Here is a 17966-nt window from a genome sequence, read left to right on the forward strand (position 1 = left end):
TTCATTCTCCAGAATTGAAATATTAGTCTTTATGTGGTATAATGAGTCAAAGACTCTTTTAACTATTCACTTGTTGTTGTGCAATTTTGAAATATTAAATTATGCCTTTTGTTATGATATTTTTTATTATTTTGAAGTGATCTTATTAGTGGGAAAAAAATAGAAAAACTTTTAACCATTCATAATATAATAATTTAATATTTTTATCCATTCTTTAAGCATGTGTGTTTATTAATAGTCACATCAAAAGAAGCTCATGAATTTATTAGAACTACTTAAAGATTATGGTTGAAAATAGAAATTGTGCATAAAAAAAAAAAAAAATCAATCAAAAAATGCTCGTAGAAATTAAACAACACACTTCCAACAAAAACAATATTCAACTTCACAAACAAGATAATTATGATCTTAAGAATGAAAAGGGTGAAGGGGAAATTTGGTTTTTTATCTTTTTTGTTTTTTGTATTTTGGAATTAACATCAATAACACGATACACATCTTGTAATATTTGGGTTAGTGTTCATTAATGAGACTCCTTATGGACATTATGGTGATTCTTCCTCTTTCCACTCTTGGCCTACTGCTACCCTATGCAAAAGGTAATATAGTAAGGGGGTGGTCCACCCTATTTAACAAATTGTATATTGTTACAGGTCCAATATGATGCGAGTCATGTCCTTCTCCACTATTTATAGGGAATTTCATTCACCCAAGGACTTCACAAGAAAGTATAGTAGGGCCAAGCTTCAAATAGGTGCCTCGCCTTTTGATACCATCATAAAGTGCATAACTAACTAATTCATAGTAAACATTACCAACAAGACAGATACAAATTGTAATGTGTCAAAGATGAATAAGGTGAAAAAAATTCTCAAACATGTGGCCTTGTTTAAGTGTGAATAAGGGATACTTGTATGAATTTATACCTAAGGCTTGACCCTAAACTCTTCCCATAAATCTATAAGAGGCCCTACTACCATACTTGCTCTTCCCATACATATATAAGATCACCTTTGCACTACTATAGTTCTGAGGCAAATTATTTGATGTAGGGGCATCACACACACACACACACACACACACACACTCTCTCTCTCTCTCTCTCTAATTTTGGTTTTGTTCTTTTGTTTTGTTTGTTAGTTTAGTAGATTTTGGTTTGAGGAGGTGTCTAGTTCTTCCAGATTCTTGACATGTTCTTTCCTTGTTGGCAAATTTATGTTGCATCTTGTCACATCATGTTGAAGACCATTAATCTTCCTTGGCTTGGAATAGACTTCTTGTCATGTCACAATAGGAAGGCAGAACACATAAAGCCAAACCAATGACAGTTAGACTGTTGGTCGAAGTTTGTTGGTCAATGGTCGTTGTGCCTTTAGCTTCCTTTTAAGTGTGGGGAATAACCTCAATGGAGGTTGGTTGGACCATCACAAGCAGACTAAAGAGATATATGAGAAGAGTTGGGTGAAAGAAGAAGCCAACTATGTTGAAGGCAATCTAGAAAGGGATTGTCAACTCTGTTAGTGGAGTCTAAACCCTTCCTCTGTAAGGGAAGATTTTTGTTTGTCTGTGTAAATACACTTAAACTGAAACTATAACAAGTGAATTTTGTTCTTGCATAGAGGATTGCTTCTTGTCACACATGAGTGTAGATGATATGGTAATAACGTATCTATTCTTAATTTGAACTTCCTATCATTAATGTCTCTTTGTGTCATTGTTTTCATTCCTATTCCATTTGTTTGGATTGGTTGCCATCATTATTACATAGTTGGGATAGGTCCACCCCTACAATTATTCAATTTCACTTAACATATATCTACAAGTTTAAATATATATAGTTCCCATGATTTCTTACTAGTTCAAGAAGGTGATATCTATAGACATAGATTGTTTTTCTTGAATCAATGGCTAGTAGAGGTGTGCAAAGGTGGGATTAAACTAACAAAATGTGCTTAGTCAATTCATTACTCGTTTATCCTAGTTGTAAAAGGGGAGATTTGAATTATGAGGTGCACATATTTTTATATAAGTATTTCATAAGAAACCATATTAAAGAGTTAGTTGGTCTTGATTGACTAGAGTCCAACAATATCCAAAATAACAAAATCAAATCTTTCTAACCATTAGTCGAGAGAACTTCAAATAAAATATTATTATATAAAAGATTACACATCACATGCACTATCACTATGCATCTACCAAGTGGGTTGAGTGACAACTAATTGTGTGAAAATAACTAATGAAGTGAAAAAAATGATATTGAAAATAAAATAAAATAATAAGAACTACTGAAGTGGGAGAGAGATTATAAGATATGGCTGAAGCTATTCTGGCTCCAAAATTGACCTTTCGTACAACGTGATAGTGACATGTTAGTCAATCGCAACCATTTATTGCAAAATTGACTGTGTAAAATGACCGAATAACATGCGTGTTAGTCAATCCGTATTGCCATTTGAAACTAGAATAGACGCATCCTAAGAATATCAGTGTCCTACACCTCATTTTGGTGTACCGAGGCCTTTGTTTTTTCCCTCATTTTTACCTTCTTTCTTTTACTTGTATTTTTTTTTTTTTTTTTGGCTTATTTTATTATTTTCCCTTTGGCCTTTTGATCTATCAAAATTTAGGGTTTGTCATCTTGGAATGGAAGTAAGAGATTCTTCGTTGCCCCAATCATTGACGATTACTTAGGTTGATAGGATGGCTTCTCGAAATTTTAAAATTTCATGTGCCACCATGCTACCTAGTGGATAAAACCTTGATTCTCTAATCTCAAACACAAGACATGACTTGACATCCCACCTAACACCATTTCTACGTTCATTTATTTGACATACATTAATGGTGAATTTGGCATGCAATTTCATGGGAATGTTTATGGTTGCTTGCTTGGGAATCGAAGTAGTCAAGGAATTTACATAGCAAAGAGGGATGATTGATTAGATATTTGTTTATAAATATCCACTTGTTGTTATGGATAAAATTTTAGAGAGCATTACTATCAAGAATCATTTAGTTGTTTGGGATGAATGCCATTTCAAGGTTTCTAATATTGTATATAATTTGAATAGTTGATTACTGTTTATGATGAAACAATTGGATTATATAGATATAAAAAATTTAGTCTTCTTTTTTAAACAAACAAATTACTATGTTGAGTAAGCATATGTCTAAACCAAAATTCTCTTTTTAGTTAAGTAGCCACAAACAATGGATCCCATCAATCAAAGTCGCTTGAAGGTTGAACTTGACTTGTTGTGTCTTTTGAAATATAAAATCATGGCTTATGTTATGATATTTATGTCACACTTTTTCTTATTATTTTCACGTAATATTTAGTAAATCATGGCTTGTGTTATGATAATTATATTGAAAATTCAAAATTACATAGTTGCAATAGGTCCACCCCTACATTTATACAATTTCACTTCACACACACACACACACACACATCCCATGATTTCTTACTAGTTCGAGAAGGTGATATTTATAGATATAGATTATTTTTCTTAAATCAATGACTAGTTGAGGTGTGCAAAGGTAAGATAAAACTAACGAAATGGTTAGTCAATTCATTACTCGTTTCTCCTAATTGTAAAACTGTAGCTTTTAAATATGAAGTGCATAATTTTTTATATAAACAAGAAACAATTTAAAGAGTTAATAAATATCCAAAATAACGAACTCAAATATTTCTAATTATTAGTTGAAAGAACTTCAAGTAAAATCTTATTATATATACATTTGGAAAGTGGGGCTACATCTCATAATCTAAGCTGTGGGTGAGAGATTATAAAGATATGAGTCAGCTGCATCCCACTTTGGGGTACCGATGGGGCCTCCTTGTTTTTGGGTGCATCCCATTTTGGTGTACCGATGGGGCCTCCTTTTCTTTGGGTGCCCATTTCTGCCTTCTTTCTTTTGTGTTGGCTTTATTTTGTTATTTACCCTTTGATCTGTCAGACTTTAGGGTTTGTCATCTTGGAATGAAAGTGAGAGATTCTTCCATCCCCCAATTGCCGACGATTACTTAGGTTGACAGGATACCTTCTCGAACTTAAAAAATTTGTTGTGCCAGCATGCAAATGGACAAACCCTTGATGCTATCATCTCAAATACAAGATATGACTTGACATCCCACCTACCACCACTTCTGCGTTCATTTATTTGACAGACATTAATGATGAATTTGGCATGCAATTTCGTGGGAATTTTTATTGTTGCTTGCTTGGTTTTTGGGCAATTTTTCTTTCACATGTTTGTGTCATGTTCACATGGTTGGTCCTTATCACACACAAAAATTAAAGAAAAAAAACAAACTTTTTTCTATGATTAAACTACTGTCAACTAATTTTTTTGTTTTTTTTTTAAAACAATTCATTCATTACATTAGAATGGTAAAAAGTTGTCAATCTATCTAGAATCATCTAATATGGTATTTTACAAGGATCTCATATCCACCCAAGATTGAAATGAAACATTCATCGATGCCACGAATTTTTAAAACTAGTTCATCATAGTTTGATAATTTTTTGCACATAGGGCTCTAAAGAGATTGCGTTTGAACAATGTATCCTGAAGTTGATAAGATAGTTGGAATTTGAAACATGGCCTCTCTTAGTTTTCATCAACTTACCTTGATATGTTCATGTATTTTTTTACTAAATGTAAATGATGCTTCTTGCAACTTTTCATATATTGTTCATGTAATGGATGGAAATAGGGTTGATTGGCTTATTTATGAAAACTAGGAACAAAATCTATGTTACAATGATTACATTAAAGGGAAAATGAACTCAATAGGTTTAATCTCAATTCAATTAGAGAGGGGTCTGAATGCAGATAAAATTCCACTCCCTTTGATTTACTTGAAAATAAGCAATTGTAAGAATGTGAATTGAATGTGAGAATTAGGGCTAGAAGGTGAAAAAATAATAGTGGATAACATGAAGAAGCTACCTCACTCCTTAGATCTTCTATTTTTTTTTTTTCATTCAATAGGGTTATGTGTAACAACACATTTTAATTATTGTTAGTTATTGTTGATTTTTTTTTAGTGGAGCTGAATTTTGCTACAATGATTCTCTAAGCAACTCGAATGAACTTTATTTATCACAACTTCAAGATATATTTGATAATTACACATAATTTAAAAGTATTCATTCGACACCTGCATGGTTTTTATCCCTTGATTTATTTTTGATTCCGTTCATTTATCTTCTAGTATAAACCTACATTTAAAACCTGTTGTAAAGATGTGCATGACATGATTTTTTGGGAGATATTTGGTTTAAAAATTAAACAACTTGAAAATTTAAAAAATTTATTTGGGTTTTCCATAAAATTGTTTTGGAGTTCTCTTCCTATAATCATTGTGCATCATGCATGCTAATATCTCCTTGTTGATATCACTGTATAGTTTAGTACTCCGATTTTTGTTCTTGTTGATATTTGTAAATATTTTTAAATATGTAAATACAATTATGTTGTTCAAGCTCAGTTTAGTTTGAAGGGGATTCAATGTTTTTTGTATTTGTTTTATGTTTACATTAGTTATTCTCTTTTTTATTTCCAAAAAATGTGCATGGCCATTGTAGTTCCACATTACTTGGGACTGTCATATGTGGATTCCATTGATGGTATTCATACCACATGAAAATTCGCCTCTCTAACTATATTCTTAGTGTCTTTAAGTCTTGACAAATCCATGTCAATCGTTGAAGACAACTCTAATGTGAAAACACTTTTTAAATTCATTTTGATCTATTTATTTTTATTGTCACGGATCTATTCAATTACTTAATGTGTTAGTTATTCAACTTTCAAAAAAATAATAATCCTAATTCGTAAGGAAAGAAAGTGAGATTTTAGAAACAAAATGACTCTTCAGTTGTATCATCTAGAGAGAGTTATTATGTTTTTCCTTCTAGCTTTCTTAAAACCTATGTATGGTATATACTTTAAACTAAAGGTGGGGTAAAAATTTATTCAAACTAGAAGAAATACAAAGCAAGGGCATTACACAACCCTATCAAGCTCCACTAAGTGGTCCAACTCTTGAGACAAATCCAAAGGTAATTGACCCCTATCCACAATGTTCCAATTTTGCACATGATCAAAGGTCCATTTGGCCAAACAATCTACAACGTTGTTCCATTGTCTAGGAATGCGAGTGAAAGTAATAGAATCCAATGAAGCTCCTAGATAAAGAATTTTCTTAAAAATCAAAGCTAAGTACCATCTAAAATCCTCAAAAGTCTGTGTATTCAATAAATTCACCACCATTTGGGAACTAAACTCACAAATAATCCTTCTCCACCCAAGCTGATAGCCATGCTTCACAACATAGAAAATGGCAAGAACATCTATCAAATTGTTAGAATGAAGACCCTTATAAACAAAAAAGATAAACTGAACAGTGCCAGATCTATCTTAGCCAACTCCACCAAAACCAACATGACCAGGATTCCCATGAGAAGAACCATCTGTGTTGAGTTTCAAAACTCCTTGAGGAGGGGGAGACCAATGCCCCTCCCTCACAAGGGCTTCACTTAGTGAACCTGGGTTATAGCACATGCATTTACGACATACTAAAGAATCCCCCTATTTTCACTAGATATTGTATTTTTTCATAGCCTGAATTAAAAAGCCCCCTATTTTCACCGATAGGCAATATATTGTACCTTCATTTTTGGGATATTAAACTCCCAAATATAAATGCACATGATATAATATTACCTATCCAGTGAAGCCCCCATGACCTCCCTATTTATCTCCCAAAGAGGATGCCGACATCTATTTCTCATGACTTGGCCTTGCTAAGGGAGAAGATGAAGATAATTGTGACAATAAACATCACAAGGATCCACTATTTCTACCAAATCACATTTTGTTGAACAGTTTCTCCCAGAGAATGATGAATTTTCCACCACAATCAAGAAGCCACCAAGATCACATCTTGAAAAATCTGATGGTTCCTCTCCAACCAAATATTCCAGATTATAAAAGAGGGGTCAAGAGCCCAAGAATCTAGAAGAAATGAGTTTGTAATAGGGGCCTTGCCCCAACAATCAAAGAACTCAACCAAAGAAGAGACATGCCAACATGCCTTTTTCCAAACCTCCCACCAAAAATGCCAAATCTCTTTAGAGAAAGAACATTGAAAAAAGAGATGAGAAACACTCTTCTCACTATTACGACACAACACACACATCGAGGGGCCTAAAAACCATGCTTGCAAAAATCATGCCACGTAAGAAAACGATTTTGAACCACCAACCACATGAAGAATTTGCACTTGGGCCACAAAAAATTGTGCCAAACATGTTTCCACCAAGGGACCTCAGCATCACCAAACATCTACCTACCAAGTTGATCATATCTAGTAGAAACAACTTGTACTTCCCAAGCAAATCATTGCCAGCCCAAACCAAAACATCATGACCCACCAAAGCATTGCAAGCACGAGTAGCATGAATTTGAGCCAACTCTTTCCTATCCACCTCTGATGCTCTAGGAGTCCATTTAGAAGAATGCTTCCATCTAAAACTAACAACCAACCCACAATTCTGAGCAACCTTATAATGCTCAACTGTGTCCCAACTAGCAGCAGTGAAAACATCACAAAGGGACTGAAGGTGAGGATATGTAGAAAGAATAGGAGGGTGACCATCCTAAGAATCAATCCAAAAAAGTTGTCTCTTAACCAACTTAGCCCCCACTTTTAGAGTTTGCCAGATCATAGAACCTCTCCCCTCCAAAGGAAAGCCAGGAAAATCAAAAGAAATCACATCCGAGAGATACTTATGGGTGAGAATACAAGCCCACAACTGATTTTGACTTGTACACCAATTCCAATATAGCTTAGTTGCAAGAACTTGCCCATGCAGAATAGCAGAGCGTAATCCAAGACCGCCCTCTTTCTTTGGTTTGCACACAGTTTCCAACTTAACAAGAATCTACTTAGTAGACAACAAGTTCCCACTCCAAAGAAATTGTCATGAGAGAGTATCAAATTCCTTAAGGAAATACAAAGGGGCAGCCTGAACAAAACACCTATAAATAGGAAGAGCCTGAATAATAGATTGAAGAAGAGTCACTCTAGTAGCAGAAGATAACCACCGATGAGTCCAATGAGTCACCTTATTACGCAACTTATCAAGCAAAATCTTCTAGGAAGACTTGGGTTGTCTACCAATAGAAAGAGGAACACTCATGTAAACAAAGGGAAGAGAGCCAATCTGAAACCTCAAAATAGTAGCAATCTGCCTTTGAATAGCAAGAGGGGTATTAAAAAAGAAAATAGAGGACTTCTTCTCATTGACCTTTTGACCCAAATCAGCAAGGTAGATATCCAAAGCATGCCTAAAAGATTCAACTTCTCAAATACAAACCATCCCATAAGAGTTGTGTTGTCCACAAACTGAAGATGAGAATGCTTTGAAAACCATTTCCCCAGTGCCAACCATGAAGAAAGCCCCAAGAAACCTAAAACTTAAGAAAATGGCCCAACCCCTCTACCATAATAATAAACAGATAAGGAGATAGAGGGTCGCCTTGTCATAGTCCCCTAGTGACACCAAAAGGCTATGAAGGTACTCCACTAACAATAACCAAAAAAGATGAAGAATTAACACAACTCATAGTCCAACTCACCCAATCTGGACAAAAACCAAAGGCTAAAAGAACCTTCTCAAGAAAGTGCCACTTAACTCTATCATAAGCTTTGGCCATATCCAACTTAATGAACATAGATTTTTCCTTGGATGTCTCCATAGAATGAATGACTTCAAAGGCCACCACCACCCCATTTGGAATTTGTCTACCAGCTACAAAACCCCTTTGCTCCTCAAAACTGACAACGAGAAGACAATTTTTGAGCCTGTCTGTAATCAATTTAGTAATAATCTCTTACACCACATTACAAAGAGCAATAGATCGAAATAATTCAAGATTATCAACACCTTCCTTTTTAGGCATGAGAACCAAAAAATGTATTATTCAAGGCCCACAACATTTGCTTACTGTGAAGAGATTCCTGAACAACCTCCAACAAATCCAGATTAATAATATCCCAAAAACTTGGAAAAATTCAACTGGAAAACCATTAGGACCTGGAGCATCACCCTTGTTCATCCAAAACACAAGCTCTTCCAATTCATACAAAGAGATTAGGTGAATGAGAGAATCATTCATCACATTGGTGATCAACAAGGGAATGCAAGCAATGATCATATTCCCATCATCCTCAACCGAAGGTGAATCTTCAGCAAAAAAGAAGAGAGTAAAACTGACGAGCTTCACGAGACAAAGCCGACAAAGAAGAAATTGAAAGATCCACAAAATTAACTAAAGAAGAAATGTAACTCTTATTATGACGAGCTTGCATATAATGATGGAAGAAAGAAGTATTCCTGTCCCCTTCTTGAACCCACTCAATCTGAGCCTTCTGTTTCCAAAAAAGCTCTTCTTGAAGCTCCTACTCCTCCACATTTCTCACAAACTAGGATTTAGCTTTTCTAAGAGCCTCTGAAAAACCTAAATCCTGAATTTGGTGAGTAATCACATCAAGGCGTTCCCAAGCTTCCCTTTTCTTGACCTGGAGGTTGTCAAAACATAACCTGTTCCATCGCTTAAGTTGATACTTAGCATATTAAAGCTTCTTAACAAAAGAGTAAATGATTGTACCATAAGAAGGGCCTCCATATTGCCACCATTGGGCCACAATATTGTGTAAGGAAGACTCCCAAAGCCACCAAAGCTGGAATTTAAAAGGAGGATTCTTTGGAATTGTAAAAAAAGAAGCTGAAAACTTAATAGGTCTATGATTCGAACTCCTCCAATCAATAATTTTAGAGCAAGTAACCAAGCTACCCCCCACCCAAAAATTGGAGACAAGAAATCTATCCAACCTTTCAGAGATCACATCCTACCCACTCTGTCCATTATTCCAAGTGAAAATTCTATTAGAAGGCTTAACATCAACTAAAGAAAGAGAATCCACATTAACCCAAAAAAGATCAGAAGCAAGACCAAGCCTAGGTAGCCCCCCTGTTTTCTCCTCCAAGCTCAACACAAAATTGAAATCACCAGCTAAGACCCAAGGAAGATATGGAGCACATGATAATAAATACCTTAAATGAGCCCAAAGTTGAATTTTACCACAAATATCAATTGGATCATAAACATTAGTGACCAAAATAATCTCACCAATTTCTAAAGCATTGACAACCATACATATAGAAGAATGACTAGAGATCCACCAAAGAGGAAAAATCTTACGTGGATCCCAAAAATAGCCAAACCTCCCAAGTTTCCCTGAGAATCAATACAATGACATTGACCAAAAAAACAAATATGAGAAGCATACTGAAGCATCAGAAAGCTTAGTCTCCTAAATACCAAATTTTTTTGGAGAATGAAGACCAACCAATTCATGAATAGCCTTTTGATGAGAGGTGCTATTCAACCCCCTTACATTCCAGGAGAAAATAATCATGAAGGAGGTTGAGAGAAAAGAACATTAATGGGCTTAACAACCCCAAATCCACCAACAAATCTCTAGTAACTAATCTTTTCTAGATCCTTCTTGCGACCAGATTTAGAGGAATTATCAAAGGGACACTTCTTAAGGGGGTGTTTTTGCTCACCTAGAGCCTAATAAAACCCCCTTCCTTTAGCTGAAGTCAACACCTCCTTAGCCAAATCTGCCAAAATAATATCATCCTTCAAACCTATAGAGTCACCAAAATTTCTAACATCTCCTTGCACATGCATCACAGGTTTATCCTTATCAGAAATCGCCTACTTTGGCATTGTATCAATTCTCATAATAGTGGCCCCAAAAGAAACCTCTACGAGAATCCCCTCCTCCAATGCTAGATTATCCAGGACCTCAAAATGGTTAAAACCCTCGTGACTCTGCCTATCCTTATAAGACTTCTTCTGACCTCTCCCTTTAGCCCTTGGCTTACAGGTATAAAACCATCCTCATTAGGTCCACCATCTGTCATAGAAACCTTTCCTTTGTCCCTCTTATCTGCTATCAGAATCGAGGAAAGAGGAGAAGAAGCCCTAATAGATTTGATTATCCTAGGGCATTGGTGTTGAAGTTGTCCATACTCATGGCAGATCTGACATAGAAAAGGAAGGGACCTATAATCTAATTGTTGAGTCCAAGAAGTAGAGCCAAGAACAACGGATTATTAAGATCAATCTCAACACAGATACAAGCATAAGAAAAAACCCTTTTATTAATGGTATGTTGAGCAATAGCAACTGACTTCCCCAACAAAGTAGAAATTCATTGTAAAATATCCTCCCTTCAAAACTCCAAAGGAAGACGTGGCAAACGAACCCAGACAAGAACCCTAGAGGGCAATTCTTTAGCAAAATTGAAACCCACATGCCAGGGCTTGACAAACAAGCCAACATGATTGTAAAAGTAGGGCCCTCCCTCAAAAACTCTATTTCGATCCGAGATGCAAGAAAAATCAACCATGAAATAACCATTCGTAGCCAGCATAATTTACATGTCACCATCAACCTGCCAGGACCAAAAATTCCAAGATTCCAAAGTTGGGAGATAAATACGGATTCCAAGGAACTTTCAAATCAAAACATGTTGGATCCAATAAGAAATATCCTCCATCATTTATTTGAGAGAAATAACCAGAACTAGATGATCTACACTCCGCGACAAACACCCATTCACCTTCTTGAGTTTGGAACTTTCACCCACAAAAGAGGAATCTAACATCTGAGCATGCATGTTTGAAGAATGACTAAGGGCCAAATTTGCCCTAGCAACCACCAAACTATTAGAAACCTCTTCCATATCTCCATGGCCCCTAACCTCAAACCCTAGCACCAACCCCCGTCCACCAAAACACACCACCCAACTAACAAAAAAACCGCATGGTATATACTTTAATAATTATCTTTAATCATTAAATTGAATTGTAAAGAAATCATAAATTACTTCTCTTAAATTTAAATTTGTAAATGATTTTATGATCTACATGCATGATAGTGATCGATTGACAATCTTTTAAAGGTCTTTAATGATAGTGTTATGATGCATATGCTCCATCTTCTTGCACATAGTAGCGTGAATGTTAGAATCCCACAATGCAATATGCATTTTAATAAAGAAGGACAATACATGTATCTACTAGAAAGAAGCTTCCATGAAAATAGCAGAGAAGAAGTCACCATACCATTCTATATCGAAAGGTAGATAACCTCCATGACAGTGCTCGAATGACAATTATTATGTTTTTCTTTCTAGGTTTAAAAAAAACAATGTATAGTTTTACATATCATGTGTTTTATTTTTTAATTAAAATTCTATATATATATTTCTTTTGTTATCCATACTTCGAAACTTTTTTCTATAAAGCCATATTTTTTATATTTCAAAATTTTAAAACTATAATTGAACACTTAAGAAAACATCAACCTTTAGCTCATTATTACAGCAAAAAAATAGTTTTTTTTCTAATCTAGTGCGAGGAGGCTGAAATTGGAAACCTAAAATTGAAGCCAACATTGAAAAAGTGAGAAATATTTACTGTTAGACCCAACTCACTATTGGAATGTGAAGTCCAAGTTGGACTCTTAGCTACCAGCGGTTGAGCCATCATGACTATTTTAGCTAGCAGTGGTTGCGTCATCATGGCTATCTTAGCTAGTTGGCTATTTATATGCAGCAACCAAAAGGTTTTGAGGAAAGAGGCAAAGAGAATCTTGTTTGTACCTGCTGAGAAAATCATTGTATGGTTTGAAACAGGTGCCAAGGTGTTGGTACAAGTGGTTTGATTCCTTCATGTTGAGTTTGGGTTTTAGTAGATGTGAGGTTGATCATTGTGCCTATTTTCAAAGGTATGATGACTATTGTATGTTGATGATATGTTGGTAGCAGGTCTCAACATGTATAAAATCATCCATTTCAAAACTCATCTTTCTAGGGAGTTTGATATGAAGGACTTAGGCAGTGCAAATCAGATTTTTGGAATGAGGATACATAGAGACAGAAACAACAGGAAATTATGGTTGTCACAAAAAAATTATGTGGAGAAGGTTCTGCAGTGCTTCAATATGCAGAAATCACAACCAGTTAGTACTCCATTTCTTGTTCATATTACATTGTCTTCTGAACCGTGCCATATCACGGGAGCAAAGAAGACATAGATGTCTCATGTACCATACTCATCAGTAGTAGGAAATCTTGAGGAAGCATTTGAGACCCAAAGTTGCAATAACCTAGCATTTCCATATACTTTTTTCCAAAGAAGAATCATACATAATATACGATGTATAACCGAAACTACTTGCTACATTCTCCAGCTATTCATCTTAAAATCATCATCAAACATACACTTCACCCACACTAAAATATGATAAATTTTGTCTTATTTTATTGGTCAAAATGATACTAAGAATAGTCTCCATCAACCTAAAACCTAATCCATCATTCAGTTATATATCTACTAACTTTGTTTAGGATATTTTCAATCCAATTGGTCAAATCTTAGTTTTTAACCATCAGAGTAAATAATACTAAAAAGAGCCTTCACCGACCCAAAACCTAATCTGTCATTCAAACCTATTTAATAACTTTATTTAGGATCTTTTCTATCCAATTGGTCAAATTTTACTTTTTAACCATCAAAATTAATGATACCATTGAAGTAAATGATACTATGAATAGTCTACATCATCCAAAAACATAATCCATCATTCAAATCTATTTAATAACTTTATTAGCATCTTGTATATGCATTTGATTAAATTTTATTTTTTAATCATTGAAATAAATGGTACTAAGAATAGCTTTCATCAACCCAAAACCTAATCCATCTTTCAAAATCTATTACATAACTTTGTTTAAATCTATCTTTTATTTTCTACTCCAAATTCTATTTCTGTATTGTGAATTATGACTGATTTTACATGTGCTATGAATTATTTTTGTATCTGTATTGTGAATTATGACTAATTTTACATGTACTATGAATGACTCTTGTTGTGGTCAAGAATTCATGGGAATCCAACATGTATATAGCTGCATTAGGAGCTGTTTCTTATTTATTTTCAAGGTTGTTTCTGCTCGCATAGTACAAATAAGTGTTCCTTCGCAGTAAAATTAACATGTCTGAGTGCTACCAACTCCTCCATCACCTTCAACAGTTAAAACTTATATACAGTGATAACAAGAACAAGAATTCTCCCAAATAAAATACATATTCACTTCAAATTCTATATATATTACTTTTGTTATCCATACTGGAAAACTTTTTTCTACAAAGCCATATTTTTACATTTCAAAATTGTAAAACCATAATTGAACAGTTAAGAAAGCATCAACCTTTAGCTTATTATTACAGAAAAACACACAGTTTTCTTCTAATTAAGTGCGAGGAGGGTGAAATTGGAAACCCAAAATCTAAAAGTGAGTAAGACCCAGCTAACAGGCCTAGGACATACATCTTCCTATTGAAGTATATCTAAGTGGCACTACTGCCATTGACAAAGAGTGGAACCCTCCCTATTATCATCATCAGTATGAGATATTACGCATGTCTTGTTATTTAGTGACACTGACACTGCTGCCATTGAGATCTTGATACTCCATTTAGCAGTATAAAGTGGGATTGGCGATAAGATATTCCTCCACCTGCTTGAACAAACCAGTGTTCTTGGCCTTGATCTCCTCAATTTTGGCTTCATCCTGGGGAACACCAGGTAGGTTATCGTAGTCGCAGGTAAATGTGGTAATGCATCCACCATTACCTTCTGGTTTGAGGGTGTATTTAATCTTGTGGCTTACTGATGCCACCTTTTCCCCCAACATTCCTCCTTCCACAGGGCTGTAACCATAAACCAAGTTGGCCTCATCAACTAAGTCCACTTTCTCTTTCATATAGCTAAAATCCTTGTTGGCTGCAATAACAATTTTAATTTCATATCGTATTATTAGTAACAAACAATGTCTCTGGTTCAAAACTTGATTGAAAAACAATATCTTTAGGTGTTAAAATGAGACGTACAATATAAACATGATGCAAACCAAAATGTTACTTACCTGGAGTGAACTTAACGTGTCGAATGGTGCCAACTCCTCCATCACCTTGAACAAGACGAGGGCTGGTGCTTGCTTTGGCAATAAGTTGTGGGTGTCCACAGTTGCTTTCCACAGCCTTTTTGCCTCCACTGGAGACTCTATTTCAATACTGAAACTTCCTGCCACCATCTTTTCTTATCACATTGAGCGGGTGCTTATCACACGTTTTGAATGTTTGCAACCCACTTTTACTATTTATTTATTTTCTTATTGTTCTCGAAGCTTCCTCGCTCCGCTCTCATTAAAATTCATACGATGTTGTACTTCGACAATGAAACGGATATGTATATCAAGACAGTTATCCTGAGATGTGCGTAGGCAAGCAAATGAATATTGCATTTCAATTATTTATCAGTAATTTAAATTTATATATGATAATATCTATCACAAAAAAATTAAAATCAAATGGAAATGCTGATCACATATATGTCACCTTGTTTGACCATAGTACTATCTAGATTATCGAATTATATAACATTTAAAAGTGCCATCTTTGAAGCACCTCCACATATGGGTAGTTTGTAGTCTATCAACATATGGATGGTAGAGATCGTGTATTAGATTGGGGTCTTCTTGCATATGGGAAAGGATGTAGCACCCCTCATCGATCAACCTCTTTTGTATGTTTTGAGTTACTTCAGTGACTGTTCAGTGGAACATTATTGTATATTGATTCGGATGCTATGTGATGTTATTTCTTGCTTTATCTAGATTTATGGTGTATGGTTTTATGTAGTATCTCAGTGCATATGATTAATGGTTTGGATCATTATCATGGACTGAGACTTTTCCCTTATATTGTGATGCGTTATTTATATGTTGCATGTTTGGAAGTGTATTGGGATGCGAGGGGATGATTTTCCTTCGCTCACTCCGATGAGACAGGGAACGCCACAATTCTCCTTCATCGGTGTGTATGTCATGTCTGTATATGTGTGTGTGTGTGTGTGTGTGTGTGTGTGTGTGTGTGTGTGTGTGTGTGTGTGTGTGTGTATAGGTCTATATGGACGTGTGGTTCTTTGGTGCAAGACATTGCAGGTACTAGTACCAGATAGGTACGGGATATTGACTCCACCTGGTTTCACAGGTCTGAGCATGCCTTATTTATCTGATGAGAGTGGAGGAGATAGCTGTTGTACCTAGCTTGACCGCAGTTACACTATTATGAGTGTTGTCAGTTGGTTGTGTTTTCTTGTCAGGTTGTTATGTGTGTCATGGTGTCTTGGTTTGGTCATTTGAGAGTCGTCATTTGATCATTCTTGGTTTTGCATGTTTTTCGTTTATTTAAATGGTTATTTAATTTAAATGGATGATGCTATCCTATGTTGGCGTAATTATTTAATTATTATGCTCTGTGATTATTGATTTATTCAAATTAATGATTGCTAGATTAAATGGTAACTAGCTTAATTTATTGTGTTAAGTTGCATAATGCGTTTTGGTGGAATGGAATAAATAATTGTCTAGCCATTTAAATGTTAAATGATTATGTTGAAAGAAACTATTTTGGGTTATAGAAATTTGTAAAAGCTTTTCCTTTTGACTTTTTTTTTTTCATTTCAATTGTTAGAAAATAATTATTTTTGGAAAAAGGGGTAAATCTGATTGTTTTTACTTTTTAAATATTTAAATCTAATTGGTTGGGAAACTTTTAACCTAGAAGTTTAGGTTAAAAGGGAATTTTTCATGCTATTCCTAGGATTCACGGGAAGAAGGAAGAGGGGGATTTTTGGAAAGAAATTCTGGAAAACTTCTTGGAGGAACTGGAAATTCGACCTAGTTTGCAAGACTGGAAATTCTTCATCTCTTTGCTTGTTGTTGCTTCAAGGTTGGAGGTTCTCTTTTTGTTTTGAATTTGTTAATTGAAATTCAGTTTGTTTTCTGTGTGTGGAAATTTATGCAATCTTCCTGGAGATGTTTGTGGAATGATTTGAATGGAAGAAATAGTGTTTATTATTGTTGGTTTTGTGAAATCTATATCACATGTTTGCATTTAGGAAGGAAATGGTTCATTTCTCTTTCTGCTTTGTGCTTCCTAGTTTCATGTTGCATAGATTTGGGGTTCTTGTGGGACTGTATTTCATCTTTTACCTTGCTGCTAAATATCCATTTGAGAAAATTGGATTTTGCATTGTGTATGTGTGTGCCGTGAAATGTTTCGGTAAAGAATCATTTTCAAGATAAACGATTGGGTGTATGGATTTTATGCCTTAAGAGGCATGTATTTTATTTGTTTTATTTTCTTGTCTTTCCCTACCCCATGGCGGGCTAGTCCCACCACGCGGGACGATATTCTTTACTGCCCAAAGGTAGTAGTACTATCGGTCGGCAATACTGCTACGCGGTAGCAGTACTACTAATCGGTAGTTACTGCTACCGACGGTAGCAGTGCTACTGGACGGTAGTCACCGCTACTGGTTGGTAGCAATGCTACCGAATGGTAGTGCCTGCTATAGGTCAGTAGTAGCGCTACCGATTGGTAGTGCCTACTACTGGTTGGTAGCAGTACTACTGGTAGGTAGTGCCTACGGCCCCCGACAGTTGCACTACTGCGGGCCGGTTTAACCCCCGCGTTACTAGGTAATTTACCGGTTCAAACCAGTTATGCTATAAGTTAATTTTTAATAAACAAAATATATATTTTGGAATGGATTTTTGTGTTGAATAAAATAAAGGTGATTTTCATGTAAATTTTATTATGTGGTTAGTAAATTTATCAATGAGAATCAAGGCATGAATTAATAATTCAAATTGGTTAATTTGGTTATATTCTAGAAATGAATTAAAATGCTTGTTTGGAATTCATGTTTTTATTCAGTTGAATGTTTAATGTGGATTT

The 17966-nt window shown here is 35.1% G+C and overlaps 1 protein-coding gene across 1 annotated transcript; it reads right to left on the minus strand.

The window, feature by feature from the left end:
* Positions 1-14638: 14638 nt before the first annotated feature.
* Positions 14639-15256, minus strand: LOC131858537 (pathogenesis-related protein STH-21-like). The gene is made up of 2 exons (XM_059211810.1): positions 15089-15256; positions 14639-14998 (listed from the first exon to the last, which is right to left on the minus strand). The coding sequence occupies exons 1-2, from the start codon at positions 15254-15256 to the stop codon at positions 14639-14641; spliced, it is 528 nt and encodes a 175-aa protein (XP_059067793.1).
* Between the last annotated feature and the right edge of the window lie 2710 nt (positions 15257-17966).

This window comes from Cryptomeria japonica, chromosome 9 (genome assembly GCF_030272615.1).
Source record: "Cryptomeria japonica chromosome 9, Sugi_1.0, whole genome shotgun sequence".
Lineage (NCBI taxonomy): Eukaryota > Viridiplantae > Streptophyta > Pinopsida > Cupressales > Cupressaceae > Cryptomeria > Cryptomeria japonica.